A 15,225-nucleotide genomic window follows, 5' to 3' on the forward strand; every position below is an offset into this window, starting at 1 on the left:
CATCTCGTAAAAAAGCCTAGAGATTATAGAATTTGTTTTGTCATTAATCTATGTTTAATACTTATAATTGTAATTAGCATCCAAATATTCGATATGATGGGATTTATAATAAATCTCGTAGTAACCAAACCAAGTCTTAGTTCTGCATTTTTGTGACGAAATTTACTGCATTATTTCAGTCTCATATACTCCTTTAATTTGGAACCAATCCAAATATATATCTTGCAGCTACTTTCAGTCGCATACACTCCTTTGAGACCCATAAAGATAGAAAATGTTACAAAATTTTACACTGACTTTGCAGCTGCTTTCGGCTATCATATCCCTACTTTAAAGACTAAAGGTTTATTTATCTTGAAACTCCAAGATTGATTGGTACTGTCTTCCCTTTGATCTGCCAGAGCGTCAAGAGCACTCCGTTGGTTGTCACCGTAACCAGGTTGGAGTTGAGCGATTCGATTGGTCCGAGCACGTTGGCAAAGCTATCACCCTTTCACACTTGTGCGGTCGTTTTCTCGTGTCCTCTCTTTGCGATTCTGTGAACGAACCAACGTGCGTAATTATACCGGTCGCAATCGTAGCCGAGGGGTGATGCGTCGCCGGAAATCCAGCAATAGCGATGTGATCCAGCCACGACAGCGACTCACCTCTCTCAGAGACTAAGAGTATTCCATATCTCTTAACGACACCCAAGTTACAATGTATTATTTATCTTTTTTTCATACAATACAAAAGCGGAAGATACGGAGCCTAGTGGACTCGATAAGGCAAGTCCCAGTGTATGGTTTCATTGCACTTTTATTAAGACCGTGGACTTGATAATCGAGCCGAATAACTGTAATAGGAATAAAACTCCATTTACATTAAAAAATTTCCTTTCTCACTTCTTGTAATTCTCTTGCAATGACCCTATTATATCAGTAAATTTGCTGATACGATATAATATTTAATGCTCATAAAACTTCTCATGAAATCTCCACTTAGACCGGCCTAAGTAGCGCTGGTAATTTGGAATACCCTATCTCTATTATCCTTTTCGATGATTTCCACTCTCAATTTTTCATTCATAATTTATCCTCCGTCGGATGGATGGATGGATGACCTCTACTGCTAGCTGGACTGGTTTCTCACCACACACACACCGATACGCCCATCATCATTGACCACAAAAATAATTAAAACTGCATCCCAAAACACCAAACAGCACAAGCAGCCAAAACCCTTGCCGCTAACCCAGCATCCTCATGCGATTCCAGGATGATTCGTCATGCCTACAATTAATTATATATCCAGTCAACATGCAGCAACAACATACTACAGCTATAGCTGTGATGCAACAGCTAGTGACAACAGAATGACACGACAAGCAAGAACCAATGGCACAACGTATGTGCATGATCATTGCTGTTACACAAGGAAGCACAATTAACATTGTACTATACGATTCCAGGATAATTCCAGCGAATCAAACAAGTGTACATTTAGTTTACAGTTACCAACTGCCACTCGAGAGAGAGCAGACGGAGCCCTGCCTCAGTTCTTACCTTTTGGCCGGCGTGCTCTTGCCGGAGGATAAGGCTGTGTGAATTGGCAAAGCAGCTTCCATTTCCAACGGGGACAAGACTGGCATCGCCGCCCTGCCCGTCCCATTTCGTTTGTCAACCAAGTTACACTTACCTTACCAAACACAAGAGAGCTGGACGGGACAGGACAAAATCAAGCAGCCTAACTCCTATGCTTGTATGCTCACAGCACAGGGCATCCCTTGTCTCGTCCTTGGGGGACTCCTTAAATTAAAAAGTGTAATCCAGTTATTGGCCTGCAGTACAGCGTGTGAGCAAACGTGCCAATGATCCGTACTCCTTCCTACGGCAACAACAATGCTTCTGCTCCGGCCATCCGTTGAAAGCAAAGCAGACACACATTTCCTTCTCGTCACCATGTCATGACTCGTGAGAGAATCCGAACTTCACGCAGCAGTAGCGAGCAGAGGGCATTATCATGAAGCCAGAGCCCGAAGATGAACCACCGCAGCAGCAGCAGCTGGAGGCCAAGCCCAGGAGGCTCTACCAAGCCTGGAAGGGGAACAACGTACGGCTCGATTCTCCTCCTCCTCCTCCTCTTCTCTCCTTTTCCAGTAGTTTGTTCTTCAGAGGCAAAGCCTGCGCCCATGAGGCAACTGTACAACTTCAGATGGATGCCTGCCCTACAAACTTCAGATGATTTGAGAGTTCTTCAAACGTTGCCACCAATGGAGCAGAATTTACTGACGAACCAGCTTCCTCAATCTGCAGATATTCCTGTGTGGTGGCCGGCTGATATTCGGACCAGATGCCGCATCCCTGCTGCTCACGACGTTCCTCATCATCAGCCCAAGCATCATCTTCTGCTACCAGATGAAAGCCAAATTCCACCACTCTAGTAGTACTGGCCAACAGCATATGCATCAAGCAGCGGTGTTGATAGTCATCATCACCACGATTGTGGTCAGTATTCATGCTGCCAACAAGTTGCTACTACTTGACATCTGAATCTGTGATCAACAGTTCTTCAAGATTAAAGTATTAAACATACCAATTTCCACAAGAGCTTAAAGCAGAAATAATCCAGGTCACCTTGGCCTCATGCAGGACCTGGTCTTCCTCTTCATGACATCTGCAAGAGACCCAGGAATAGTACCAAGGAACACAAGAGCACCACCTGAAGCTGATGAATTACTGCTTGGCTCTAACACACCATCCATGGACTGGAGCGATGGGAGAACCCCACGGATGAGGTTTCGCCGGACCAAGGACGTCGTTGTGAATGGCTTCATGGTGAAGGTGAAGTTTTGCAAGACCTGCCTGCGGTACCGCCCGCCACGATCCTCACACTGCTCCATCTGCAACAACTGTGTCCACAAGTTTGACCACCACTGCCCATGGGTTGGTCAGTGCATTGGACTTGTAAGTAAGAAACTCGTTATTATTAAGAGACTGTTGTAAGCCGTGGAATGAATTTTGCTGTAGTAAGAGACTGCAAGGGCCCAAACCTAGCCTAGTCTTCATTACAGCACCTTGTATTTATCTCATTTTAAGCTGTTCCTGAATCTGCAGTGATCAACAAGCAATCTGTACTTATGCATAGTTGCATACAGCTCTAGTTGTACTATAATACTATTAACCAAAAAAAGATCCACTTAGTTGTGTTAGACCAAACAGTTAGTGCCAGATTATCACAAAATCAACAGGGAAAGCTGTTAACTCCAGCTAGGTTTGTTCATCAGATTAGACCTAACTAGGAAGTGAACTTCCAAAATTTCAAAAGAAGTAAAGAACCACACCTAACATATGTCTCAGTAGCTGACTTTTAATATCAAGGACAGAGCATAGTTAGCACTAAAAACTGATTAGTCAAACATAATCCTAAGTGGTGTTTTTGAAATACGATATCATACAAATAAACACTGCCTAAGTAAGTTGCATCAATATTTGCATTCTTAAATAGTTTCCTTGGTCTAGAATAATCACCATTTGTTTTCATGTTCCTTGCAGAGGAATTACCGCTACTTCTTCCTTTTCATAGCGACATCAACTTTCCTGTGCATATTCGCCTTTATTTTTGCATGGCTGAGTGTCTACAGCCAAATGGAAGACAATGGTGGCTCCATGTGGATGGCCTTGCGCAAGGAAGCATACTCTTTTGCGCTAATCATATATACTTCCATTGTTGTTTGGTTTGTCGGTGGCCTCACCATATTCCATCTATATCTGATCGGCACTAATCAGGTGGTTTACTTCCTTTTGCTGCATATATTTTTTAGAATATCGTTACAAATCCTGATTCTCTTATACCAAACTTCAAGTAATGCATTTAACAGGACTATATGATACACTGAGATGGTTTCGATATCTTGAACTAGTGGCTCAGTCAGGAAATTAATCAATTTCTTGCTCTGCTATTTTAATTTGTTTCTCTTTTCTTTTTGAATGGGAGATTGCTACTAAAAATTTCATTAAAATGCAAAGACTGTACACTACAAGCTACATACAGAAAGAAACAATTATGGGTTTTGACATAACATGTATTACAATGTAGAAACATACAGATGAAGGTTGTGAACAATATATTGTCCAAATTGAAGTATCATTATTGATCTGAAAAATAGCGTAAAGTTTCCAACAATTGCAATGCCTATAGTAATCATATTAGCACTTGTTAAATCCCACAGTTTTAGCGACACTAACTGTGTATCTTACAGACAACATATGAGAACTTCAGATACCATTACGACAAGAAAGACAATCCCTACCGAAAGAGAATTGCAGCAAACTTTGCGGAAGTGTTCTTTACCAAGATACCTCCTCCAATGACCAATTTCCGGTCGTGGGTAGGTGAGGGTGCACTTGAAGCTGGATTCTACACTCCATACATTGGGCTGGATGTGACAAGCCCAAGGGAGAAGATTGATCTAGACAGGGAAAACAAAGAAGTACTTCTTGGGGGCGTGCAGATCCCAACAGTACTTCAGAACATAGACTATGGTTCCTTTGAAGATAGCTCAGAGGACAAGAACAGGATTGGGGGTGAAAAAACAGTGCATTTTCCTTCAGCTTGGGCACAGGGAAATGAAGGTGCTGGAACATCTGCAACAGCTACCGCAGCATGCAACGATGAAACAAGCGAGGATGATCTTAATGAAATTGATAGTCCGAATATAACTTCCACCCAAGCATCTGCAGAAGCTAACACAGAGCCACCAGGTGAGGGTGATGCTATAAAGAAAGTGATAGTTCAAACAGAACTGACCAATCTCCAGAAGATATGATCAAACAGCTTACTTTAGCTGTGTATATCTGGAAACTTGTTTGTAGATAACTATATACGGCCATTGTGATTTGTGGTTGACATGATTCTTTATAACATACATGATAAATAAAAAATGGAAAATGTAGTACTATTCTTATCTATAGCTCAAAACATGTTTTCAACAAGAGAGTACTAAGGTGAATTAATTTTTGTATCTCCCATGTATTGTTCAAAATAAAAAATCAATTTCATTATTTACAAGCATGTTGACCTTGGATGAGAAAAGTGGGCGTACCAAAAAGAAAAGAGTAGGTGCACTGACTGGGTTTCATGCCTTTGTAATTCCAGGTCAGACTGATAAAATGGAGGAGACATTGGAAAGGAAGAACCAAAGAAGTAACACAATCTAGATGCTTAGTCAGTTGCAGAAGTAAAGCAATGATCTCTCTCATACGGCATGGAACAAGACATCATTAACAATCCAAAGCAGGCGCTCCTTATTGGAAAAGAGTACATTTGACAAGCTGAAGACAACTAATATGCAACTCAAAGCAACATCTCATGACTAAAGACAGTGTCATGGGTCACTCATACGTGCACAACAGAAGCCTTCAAGGCTGGTAGACATCTGGAAGCTGAAGGCCTACACTGGCAGCAGATTTGTTCAAAATCTTCTTCATTTCATCAGATCGGTCCACAGCAATGTTGTATGAGAATAGCAGGTCCTGACAATGAACAATGAGCTAGAGTTAATGGGGTACATGATAAGCCTACGGTATCATACAAACATTGACTCGATATGAAGAACTTGCTTGGTGTGAAGTAAAAAGAGGTATCCAATCATGGAAACCAGAAATAAAACAGCCATGCGTCCAAATTGTGACTAAAATGAACAGATACACAGTGCAATCTGTTATCTTTTCTGTTGCATGAGTATGAACCAAAATACACCACTAATTATTAAAAAGCAGTGATTGGGGATTGAGCCAGAAAACAACTAGCAATCAGCCAATCAGTGGATAGCAAATGATCTCTGAAAACTCTTATCCAAATTTCCTACAATAATGAGCTCTCGTAGAGTAGCAACCCATTCTCTATAAGAGACCCATAGCACATGGGAAGAATGACATTCAAATTAAGTGCAGAGAGCGAAAGGACTCTTCTTTGGCATATCATCGAACATACGATTGATCTCCCCCGAAGAACAGGGTCCATATCACATTTTGTTTTTCCAGAAGCACCAACGAAATCGAAAACAACGCGCTTTTATCCCCTACCTTGTGGTGATGGACGCTGGTGAGAAGGTAGGCGTAGTCCCCGGCGAGCCGCAGCCTCGCCCTGGCGTCGGCCTCCGTGCCAGCGGGGGCGCGGAACTCGGCGGCGACGAAGTCCCGGAAGTGCTGCTTGGAGGCGCCCCCGCCGACGTGCTTCTGCACCGCCTTGAGCACCCGCCGGTACACCGGCGCCGCGGCCGCCATCGGTCAGCTTGGGCAGGACAGGAGGGGGCGGGGCGAGCGTTGGTGTCTCTGACAGTCTGATGGCCTGGTTCGCTCACTCCAAAACGGGGGTGACGCCGTGAAGGGCTCCCACCTGGAGTCCTGGTGGCGCTGGTGGGCCAATTAGCAATCAGGCCCGCACATTCCCCTCTTTCCTCCGTCCCATTCATTTCGCTCCAGCCTCCAGACTTCTGAGATCCTGCGATCACGGCGGCCATGGCGAACACCGCCCGTCTCCCCGCCTCCTCGTGCAGTCTGGCCACCGGCAGCATCACCACCAGGAGCAGGAGGGCAACCATGGCCGCCATTGGATGCGCTCCCGGTGGCAGCAACACCCACCGGAGGCGTATGGGCCTTTTCCTTTGCCGCTCCTCCTCCACGGCCGGAGCTGGAGGGGGCAGGAAGATGGAGGATTACAACACCGCCATGAAGCGGATGATGCGCAACCCCTACGAGTACCACCACGATCTTGGTATGGTCCCATTATCACTCCTCTTGCGATGGCCCCTGCTCGCTCTAATAGCAACTGATGTTTGAAATGAAATGTCGGCTGTTGATTTCTTATCCAAAACGATTTATACCATTCTGTGCTCATAGTTTGGATGGATGGTAATGATACTAGTCTGATGTCATGTCAGCGATGCCACCCGATTGATGCCGCACTAGGTGAAATTGCGCTGGGTTTGCTTTTCTCAGCCAAATTTATTTTATAGTATAATCTTTCTCTTAGAGATTACAATTGGTGATCATCTCAAGAGAGAATGTTGTATTGCTTCGCTCACAGGGCGTTTGGGCAATTGCTGCTTGGTTATCCTGAGTTGTTGGTACCTTGGCAGTTAGTAGCATTTTGGGGGTATGGCCATATGGTCCATCTATATTCCTGTGATAAGTGTGCTAGTCATTGCAAATTGAATTGATTTGGATTTGCCCTTTCATGACAAGAGGATGCATAAAGAAGCCAGGAAATTGACATTTAAGAAACATCTTAATTAGCAAATTATTGCTTCTATGACTTGAAGGAAGTAATAACAGAGCAACACTGCATTACTGTTAGTGAGACACTCTAACGGGGAATTGCAGTATTTTTTTTTGTTTGGCAAAACGCCATAGCCTGTGTATCAGTTTCATGGCGATTTCTTAAAAACTACTAACTCATTATTTTGTGGTAGTTCAGAATAACTCAGATCTATGTCAGGCCATTAAAGAAATGCCTCCTTTTGAACAATTACTTGTTATTTTGCCAAAAATATTTTGTGACATGCATACTACTGAAAATGGTAGCAAGATAACTACTTTGCATAATCATCTGATTCCTCTTTTGCCATTGAGTCAATAAGTTTTTGTTCTCTAGATTTAGATATTTTAGTAAGTCGCTGTTCTAGACACAATAATTTACTATGACCAAAGACGTGCAATTTCATCTAAAAAGAAGAAGAAATGTGCTTTTTCATGGAAAATTAATTCTTACACATGGAACTTAGGTATGAATTATGCTGTCATCAGTGATAGCCTGATTGTGGGGTCACAACCTCAAACTCCTGGAGATATCGATCATTTGAAAAATGAAGAGAATGTTGCCTACATTCTTTGTTTGCAGCAGGACAAGGATATCGAATACTGGGGTATTGATTTCCCAGCTATTCTCAGCAGGTGCAAAGAACTTGGCATTCAGCATATCAGAAGACCGGTGAGCTTATTTAACCATTGAGCCTATACCATTTTATCTGTTTAATTTTCTTTTGAATTCCTAATATTGTAAAGAAAACTAAATCGGTGTCTTTTAGTGTTCTTTCTATATGTGAAGTGTGGCATACATTCAGAGTGTGTTCGTTTTCTGGGGGTCTAAAGTTTAGAGGGGTCACATCAAAGAGAATCTTATCATTTAGAAGTATTAAATAAAGTCTAATTACAAAACTAATTGCAGACCCCAGGGCTAATTCGCGAGATGAATCTAATGAGGTATATTAGTCCATGATTAGCTGATAATTACTGTAGCATCACTGTGGCAAATTATGGATTAATTAGGCTCATTAAATTTGTCTCGTGAATTAGCATCCATCTGTGCAAAAAGTTTTATAATTAAACTTTATTTAATACTTCTAAATGACAAGATTCTCTTTGATGTGATGGGTCTAAAATTTAAAGGGTAGAAAACAAACACACCCTCGTATCATTTGCCCTCTTGCGCACGCTTACAATTGCTTGGTTTGCAGGCAGTTGACTTTGACCCAGATTCCTTGAGGTCACAATTGCCAAAGGCAGTTTCCGCATTAGAATGGGCTATATCACAGCGCAAAGGGCGGGTTTATGTCCATTGCACTGCTGGACTTGGGAGGGCTCCAGCAGTTGCAATTGCTTACATGTTTTGGTTCGAGGATATGGATGTAAGTTTGTTTCATCTCCTCGTATACATACGGCGGTAGAAAATTAGGTGCTCATTTATCTGTCACATGCAGCTTAACACAGCCTACAAAAAGCTGACCTCCATAAGGCCCTGTGGACCCAATAAGAGAGCTATTCGTGCTGCCACCTATGATCTAGCTAAGAAGGATGATCCATGGAAAGAGCCTTTTGAGAATCTACCAGAGAACGCTTTCGAGGGCATTGCGGACTGGGAGAAGAAGATAATTCATGACCGGATACGTGCTCTTCGTGAAGCATGAGTTGAAAAAGGAAACCTTAACTATAGCCTCTTTCAGGTGTGTGTTCAGTTGTTCACACATGCTGCATTACAATCTATGTAACTTTCCTACACTGATCCCCCCTTCTCAGGGTAGGAAAATAGTGTACGCATATGATGAGAGGTGTGATGCAGCTACTATCAAAATAAATCATATGCATGGTCTTATTCATCAGTTGACTGTTGGTAATATAAAGAAATAAAGAGGCGCTCATAGGTAGTCATCACACGAGATTTGTTGCAAGCCACGGCACCTTTGTGGTGGGAGGGCATGGTGTTTTGTAGAAAGGACCCCAATTATCTGATTTATTGTAAAACGAAAGAACGTGATAGTTTGATTCACTGTTATGATCGCTGTGGATTACAACTTAGGCGTGGACATTAAACAAGAATCAGCATTTCTTTTTGGAAGAGTCTGATTTACACTCTTGAACTATAGCAAAAATCCGATTTTCAACCTTAAACTACAAAACCGGATAAGAGGAGCCATCAAACTGTTTGAGACCGGGCAAATTTGGCCTTTAAGGTGGTTCCAAAGGTGGTTTTGTATTTTTAAAAAAAAAAATAAAAAAATTCTAATTAAATTAAAAAATTAAAACTAATTCATTTTAAATCATAAAAAATATGAAACTAGTACCAAAATTTTTCTAAAACTGTAACCTATCTATTATTGCTCTGTTTGAATCTTATTTATTCAAAAATAATAGGCATAACTACAAGCAATTAAATAGTATTAACATAAAAAATAGATCCGAATAACTGATAAGTATAGTGTCAATAGATAGTTTTACATTTTTAGAAAATTTTTAATACTTATTTTGTATTTTTTGAATTTGAAATGAATTACTTATAAAATTTTTAGTTTAATTTTGAATATTTAAATTTTCACAAAATGGAAAACCACCTTCGAAACCACCTTAGGGTCAAATTTATCCATTTTTGATAGTTGGATGTCAACTCTTATCCGATTTTGTAGTTTAAGGTTGAAAATCATTATTATAGTTCAAGGGTGTAAACCGAACTTTTCTCTTTCTTTTTTCGAAACAAACTATAGACATATTTCTTTTTCCGAAACAAAATACAAACGCAGACGCTATCTGTATCACAGAATTCAGTCTCATCTTACGGTCTCAACTGTAGATAACGACTAAATGCGGTCACATCCATATAGCTCATCATGAATCATGATGTAGCGTTGCAGTAGCCAGTCATGTCTGTTTGCATCTCTTTGAAGGACTTCAGTTCTGCTACTTGAAGCAATTTGCAACAAGCTCAAAAACTGGACAAGCTGTCTGAGAACGAAACTGGACAAACTACTGGGAAACAAGACATTCGTTACAACAGAATCATATTAGCAGTCATCACGTGTTTCTCCTTGCAAACAACATATCACAATCAGAAAAGCATTTCTTGATGTATGGGGCAAATTGGTAGTCCCCCTCACTAACAGACAGTCTAGCACACAAGTAGCAGGATAGGAGTTTGAGCAACTGAATAGAACATCATTTAGAGGACCTTGATGCACCCAACAAATAATGTAGTCAGAGTTTCAACATGATACTATGCCACGACACCTCTAATCACAAGTCTATCCTGGAGCAATTACAAAAAGGAAGGGCCAAAAATTGATCGACTATACCACACACTAGAGGTCCACGTTTGCCTACTGATTTAACCATTTAAACACTAACCATGAGAAAAAGAATTCACCCACATACTGGGCCCAGAATCTCGGAGGGGAACCAGCTAGAGCAGAGCACAGCTCACCAATTTACCCATGACCATTCATAAAATACATCATGTTGCTAATATCCTCAAGGATCTATATACTGCACTCTTGTGTGGAGGGTTGAAGACAAAACCATGGAACAGTAAACAGTGACAGTGATCCGATTGAGGATAGCAGCAGCAGATTACTATTTTGGAAATACCTTTATCGAAGAAATGGTGCAAGAAGGACAATACTGTGAGCTATGGACCTTTCACAAATAAATTATCTACAACAACAACAAAAGGAAATGGTTGATCACTCTTGATCTTCCACATTTTTGGATTTGCAAGATGTGCTGTGGTATTAACTTGATGATGTATCGACCTCCTTCCCATGATCTTCATTTATTGTTCTTCGCAATCTTTTCAACCATATATCATAGTCCATTGGGTATGGGGTCCCACAAAGGCTGTCAACATAATCCGCAAACGCTTTTAACACTGCTGAGACGTCACCCAACCTCTGCTGTATAACTCTCCTCGACCATGATGTCTCCCTCCACTGAAGTGCACTTTCAACCGAGTCAAGCTCTGGGCAAACTCCACCACAACAGAAATATAAAAGATAAATTAAACTTTCTGCATCAGATGCTGCGCATAGCTTGCCTTCCTGGAGCGCAAATGTAGATGAGAAGAACAGATTCATTACAGGCCGATCCCTATCTTCTAGGATAGCATGACCCCATCCAATAAGCACAAAATATGGATGCCTTGAACCATTATTAACACGGATCACATTCTCTGTCCGGATATCACCATGACGGATTCCTGAAGATGCTGCAGCAGCAAGAGCAGATAAACAGTCATGGCAACATCTCAGAGCCTCCTCAACACCGAACAATCCGTTCCGTATCAGATTTGAAATGGTCTCACCAACTGGTGAGGTGACAAGGATCGGAGTACTGCACCATGGATGACCACAACTTCCACTTGAGTTAGGCTTGTTACAAGGGCCTGGATGCACAACCCGTCCAGAAGATACCATCTGTGGTATATACCTACTAGAAATGCCTCTTTGCTTCATCAATGTCAGTACTTTGGTCTGCCTTTGTACTTGGTACCAGGAATTCATATCCTCCCATGCTGGCTCCAAATGAGAAGGGCTGGAGCCAACATATAACAAATAGGTTTTGGTAGGCTCTTCTACAGGAGTAGAAGTATAAATAGGAGGATCACTGTCTGTTAGAATGTCATTGATTTGAAAACCTTTCTGGCTGTAAGCATCATCCATCAGTACAACAGATCCTATTTCAAGCTTCAAAGTTTCCTGTGGTCTCAAATCAACAGCTGCTTCCTCCTGAACTTCAACAATTTCAGGAGAATGACTTCGCTGCTGGAATCGAAATAAACCATTACCATTAGCTTGTCTGTCGACCAAATGTCTTTCTGATCTTCGACTTTGTAGCCGCGAACTATGTTCTGTTGCTAGTTCATCAAGAGAATACTTCGGTTCTCCATAAAATTGGACCATTGACTGAAATAATGCACTGAGAACTTGAAGGGTCCCAATATCTCCCCAGTTAGCATTCCCAAGTTTGTTCCATACCCGATCTATGGAAGAAACTGAAATTTTAGCATGCTTCTTTATCCATTCAGCAGCACAGTCATAAACATTATTCAGATCAAAATCCAGCTTGTTCAGATCACCTTGGACCTTTACCACTCCTCCAAACTGTGAATCAACAAGAAGCAAGTAAACACAATCGGAATTGCGGAGAACGGTGGAGGATCTGCTGAGGCTTCGAGACAGTAGAACGCGCAAAGCAAAGAACAATGCCTCCCCTAAGCCAGCAGAAGATGGTTCCTGGTCCCCCTGTGCGGAAACCATTCCAATATCAGGTCTCAACAAAGCTAAAACCACGATATGATCCCATCTTCCTTGTGAATGCTTCAAATTCTTCAGCAGTACAGCTGTTGCACAAACACCATCAAGCTTTCCGCTGCTAATAGCCTTCTCAGCAGGATAAAACTTGGAGCTTGTGCTGTGTATACAGGCAACTGAGAAAGGCATTGCTTCATCAGGACCCCAGAAAGTTTCCCACAACCCCTTAATGCCTGCATGAAGGAAATCCTCCAGGGCAAGATATGCAGTAGCTTCAAAAACATCTGATGTTGATGCGTATAGAGCATTTGGCATCCGTACTAGCTGCTGAAACGTAACACCCTCCAGTGCATAATCGAAATTCTGTAGTTCAGTAAGGTCAAAAGGAACATCAAAAGCTGGCTTCCTGAAATCGAAATCTTCACTGTGACCAGAGAACCAATCCTCTAGACTTGAAGTTAAAAGTTCATTGTCCACAAACTTCCGGAGAAAATCTTTGCATGTCGATGATGAGAAGTTACGCTGTCGACCTCGTGATGAAGTACTAGACTTTTTTGGTGCTGAACCAACTGATATATGGTCAGGCGATTGGTCTGCAAAATAATGTTGAATTCCTTAGGTGCTAAGTGTAACTTTTGTAAACAAAGGATATAATTGAATATGAAAGCTTTGAGAAATTCTAGGATTCAAGGTGAGTAAACAAACCGGAAGTAACAGATAAACACTAGAGTAGTGAAGATAGCAAGTGTAGCATGAAAGGAGGCATATGACAAGAAATTGGCAAAACAGTCCAAACACGTATCAAAACTTTAGTCTACATATTGAAAAAAAGAAGAAGAGGAGGAACTTGGTAGTTTTCAGAGCGACAAATTTTAGCACAGTAGCCACTGCATGACTAGCAATGCAAGTGAAACTTAGATGTTTATGTTTCAAAATAAACAGTAGCCACCACCTTTTCTGATCTTTTATAGAGCTCAAAAGATTGAGATTCTAAAATCTAAATGAAGAATTGGCATCCCTACATTTTGAAACCTTCTTTTACATTCTGTCACAAGGGCATTGCAGTTGACAAAATTATATATGGCATGTACACTTAAACATCACAAAACTCAGAAACACAGATGACCAAAAATGTGCATTGATTTCTATCTGGTAACAAAAATGAGGCATATTCAACTGCACTTGAGAGATGTGTGCATGGTAATTCCTGTAATACCATTTCGAAACAAACCCATGGGATTGGACTGCTTTCCTTTCTGCATTGCAGAATATCATCCCAATTGCATTCACTAATTGCACAGGCAATCCTAAAATCTAGCTGAGTGGCATAATGCTAAAAGCGAATCAGCCCTACATTAAAAAAAAAAAGGCAATCCTATCTAAAAGCACAGACCACCAACAAAACATGAAACAAAAAAAAAATCACAGCCATCCTAATTATGCAAAAGAGTTTAATTTCGTCCTATATGAAGCAAATGCTAGTGTTAGAAGTCAATATGGGGAAATCCATGAAAGCACTCTCCTGGGACCATGAAATCCATGGACAAGGGATTCAATGCTAAAATCCAACAGTGGCATCCTAAAGGTCAGAAGTCACACACTTCCAGAGGAAAAATTGAACCTTTGCCTCCCTTGCCTCTGTGCCCCAAATGCTTACCAACATATCCGCACAAGATCGACCAAAAAATAAGAATCCACACAGACAATAGACCAAGATTTTGTACATGTATTCTACTGCTTCGACGAAGAACTAGCCAAGAATCGGGGGCAAAAATATAAAATAAAATATAGGCAAAACAAAGCCACCTGAATCCTAGTCCTCAGGAAACCCTGCGCAGATCTAGAACAGAAGCTATCCGTCCTCAAAAGGAAACCGAGTCCTGGAGCAAGAAAGAGCGCCCCTACCTTCCATGAGGCGGCCGGGTCGCCGTCGTCGTCCCCCAGGGCCGGCGGCTGCGCGGGCGCTAGATTGGCGCAGCTGCTCGGCCGGTAGGACGACTACTCCCAACTGCCTCCGCTCTCCGTGGTCGCTGGACGGCCGCCCCGAGAAAAGACATCCGTCTCCCTCCGGCACCAGAAGAAACTATGGAAGGAGACAGAAAAGCTGGAATTTTTATTGCGAAATAAATCAGCAGAATTCTTCTTCAGTTTCTACTGATCCCCGAAATCCGGTGGCGAGCCCAGCACAACAGAGCAGAGGGAGCTTGAGTCGGAACCGACTGATGATTGCCCGTTCCTTTCCTACCTGGCTGCCGGCTGCCGCCCCCAAGCCGAGGCCCCAGTGGACTTTTTTTTTACTGGGAGGGGAGCTCACCTTTTTGTGCGTGCAGCCGTGCAGTTCAGGGTCAGTGGTGTGCGATGCTCTGCTGTAGTTGCGCTGTGCTGTTTTGGGCTTTTGCTCTTTCTCGTCTCCGATTTGGTGGACTCTGTTTGTTGGCAGCCAAGATGACATGGATTATTGGCCTGGGGATTAGCTTTTGCGCACACTACTAGATGAATGATGCAGGCATCAGGCCTGTTCTCATGAGATGTGATGGGGACAACCTCCGTCGTGGAGCTCATTAATTATTAGTAGTTCATCCGTTTTTCAAAAAGAATGTAACTTTTTCTTTCCGAGAAATCAAACTATTTCAAATTCAACCAAATTTATATAAAATAGTATTAATATT

General features: G+C 41.9%; 4 protein-coding genes across 5 annotated transcripts; 2 read left to right on the forward strand and 2 right to left on the reverse strand.

Annotated features, from left to right (window-relative positions):
* Positions 1-1,951: 1,951 nt before the first annotated feature.
* LOC112884649 (probable protein S-acyltransferase 1) lies at positions 1,952-5,366 on the forward strand. Of its 2 annotated transcripts, XM_025950110.1 has the most exons (6): positions 1,952-2,091; positions 2,295-2,486; positions 2,631-2,945; positions 3,534-3,767; positions 4,241-4,742; positions 5,137-5,366. In XM_025950110.1, the coding sequence occupies exons 1-6, from the start codon at positions 2,002-2,004 to the stop codon at positions 5,196-5,198; spliced, it is 1,395 nt and encodes a 464-aa protein (XP_025805895.1). In that variant the 5' UTR covers positions 1,952-2,001; the 3' UTR covers positions 5,199-5,366. The 2 variants fall into 2 exon arrangements, with proteins under 2 accessions (XP_025805895.1, XP_025805894.1); XM_025950109.1 differs by lacking the exon at positions 5,137-5,366 and having other exon boundaries at positions 4,241-5,055.
* Positions 5,262-6,338, reverse strand: LOC112884652. The gene is made up of 2 exons (XM_025950114.1): positions 6,066-6,338; positions 5,262-5,513 (listed from the first exon to the last, which is right to left on the reverse strand). The coding sequence occupies exons 1-2, from the start codon at positions 6,264-6,266 to the stop codon at positions 5,400-5,402; spliced, it is 315 nt and encodes a 104-aa protein (XP_025805899.1). The 5' UTR covers positions 6,267-6,338; the 3' UTR covers positions 5,262-5,399.
* LOC112884651 (phosphoglucan phosphatase LSF2, chloroplastic-like) lies at positions 6,193-9,198 on the forward strand. The gene is made up of 5 exons (XM_025950113.1): positions 6,193-6,463; positions 6,498-6,756; positions 7,766-7,971; positions 8,498-8,668; positions 8,741-9,198. The coding sequence occupies exons 2-5, from the start codon at positions 6,501-6,503 to the stop codon at positions 8,945-8,947; spliced, it is 840 nt and encodes a 279-aa protein (XP_025805898.1). The 5' UTR covers positions 6,193-6,463; positions 6,498-6,500; the 3' UTR covers positions 8,948-9,198.
* Positions 9,199-10,351: 1,153 nt separating this feature from the next.
* Positions 10,352-14,942, reverse strand: LOC112885867. The gene is made up of 3 exons (XM_025951545.1): positions 14,871-14,942; positions 14,462-14,639; positions 10,352-13,149 (listed from the first exon to the last, which is right to left on the reverse strand). The coding sequence occupies exons 2-3, from the start codon at positions 14,466-14,468 to the stop codon at positions 11,039-11,041; spliced, it is 2,118 nt and encodes a 705-aa protein (XP_025807330.1). The 5' UTR covers positions 14,469-14,639; positions 14,871-14,942; the 3' UTR covers positions 10,352-11,038.
* Between the last annotated feature and the right edge of the window lie 283 nt (positions 14,943-15,225).

The sequence above is a fragment of the Panicum hallii genome, chromosome 3 (genome assembly GCF_002211085.1).
Source record: "Panicum hallii strain FIL2 chromosome 3, PHallii_v3.1, whole genome shotgun sequence".
Lineage (NCBI taxonomy): Eukaryota > Viridiplantae > Streptophyta > Magnoliopsida > Poales > Poaceae > Panicum > Panicum hallii.

Bases quoted from the DNA above. Each gene is read 5' to 3' on its own strand.
- LOC112884649 (XM_025950109.1), top strand. From the start codon at position 2,002: ATGAAGCCAGAGCCCGAAGATGAACCACCGCAGCAGCAGCAGCTGGAG. The intron at 2,092-2,294 runs GTACGGCTCGAT...CTCAATCTGCAG, and splicing joins AAGCCTGGAAGGGGAACAAC to ATATTCCTGTGTGGTGGCCG. The intron at 2,487-2,630 runs GTCAGTATTCAT...GGCCTCATGCAG, and splicing joins TCATCATCACCACGATTGTG to GACCTGGTCTTCCTCTTCAT.
- LOC112884652 (XM_025950114.1), bottom strand. From the start codon at position 6,266: ATGGCGGCCGCGGCGCCGGTGTACCGGCGGGTGCTCAAGGCGGTGCAG. The intron at 5,514-6,065 runs GTAGGGGATAAA...GTTCATTGTCAG, and splicing joins CCAGCGTCCATCACCACAAG to GACCTGCTATTCTCATACAA.
- LOC112884651 (XM_025950113.1), top strand. From the start codon at position 6,501: ATGGCGAACACCGCCCGTCTCCCCGCCTCCTCGTGCAGTCTGGCCACC. The intron at 6,757-7,765 runs GTATGGTCCCAT...CATGGAACTTAG, and splicing joins CGAGTACCACCACGATCTTG to GTATGAATTATGCTGTCATC. The intron at 7,972-8,497 runs GTGAGCTTATTT...CTTGGTTTGCAG, and splicing joins TTCAGCATATCAGAAGACCG to GCAGTTGACTTTGACCCAGA.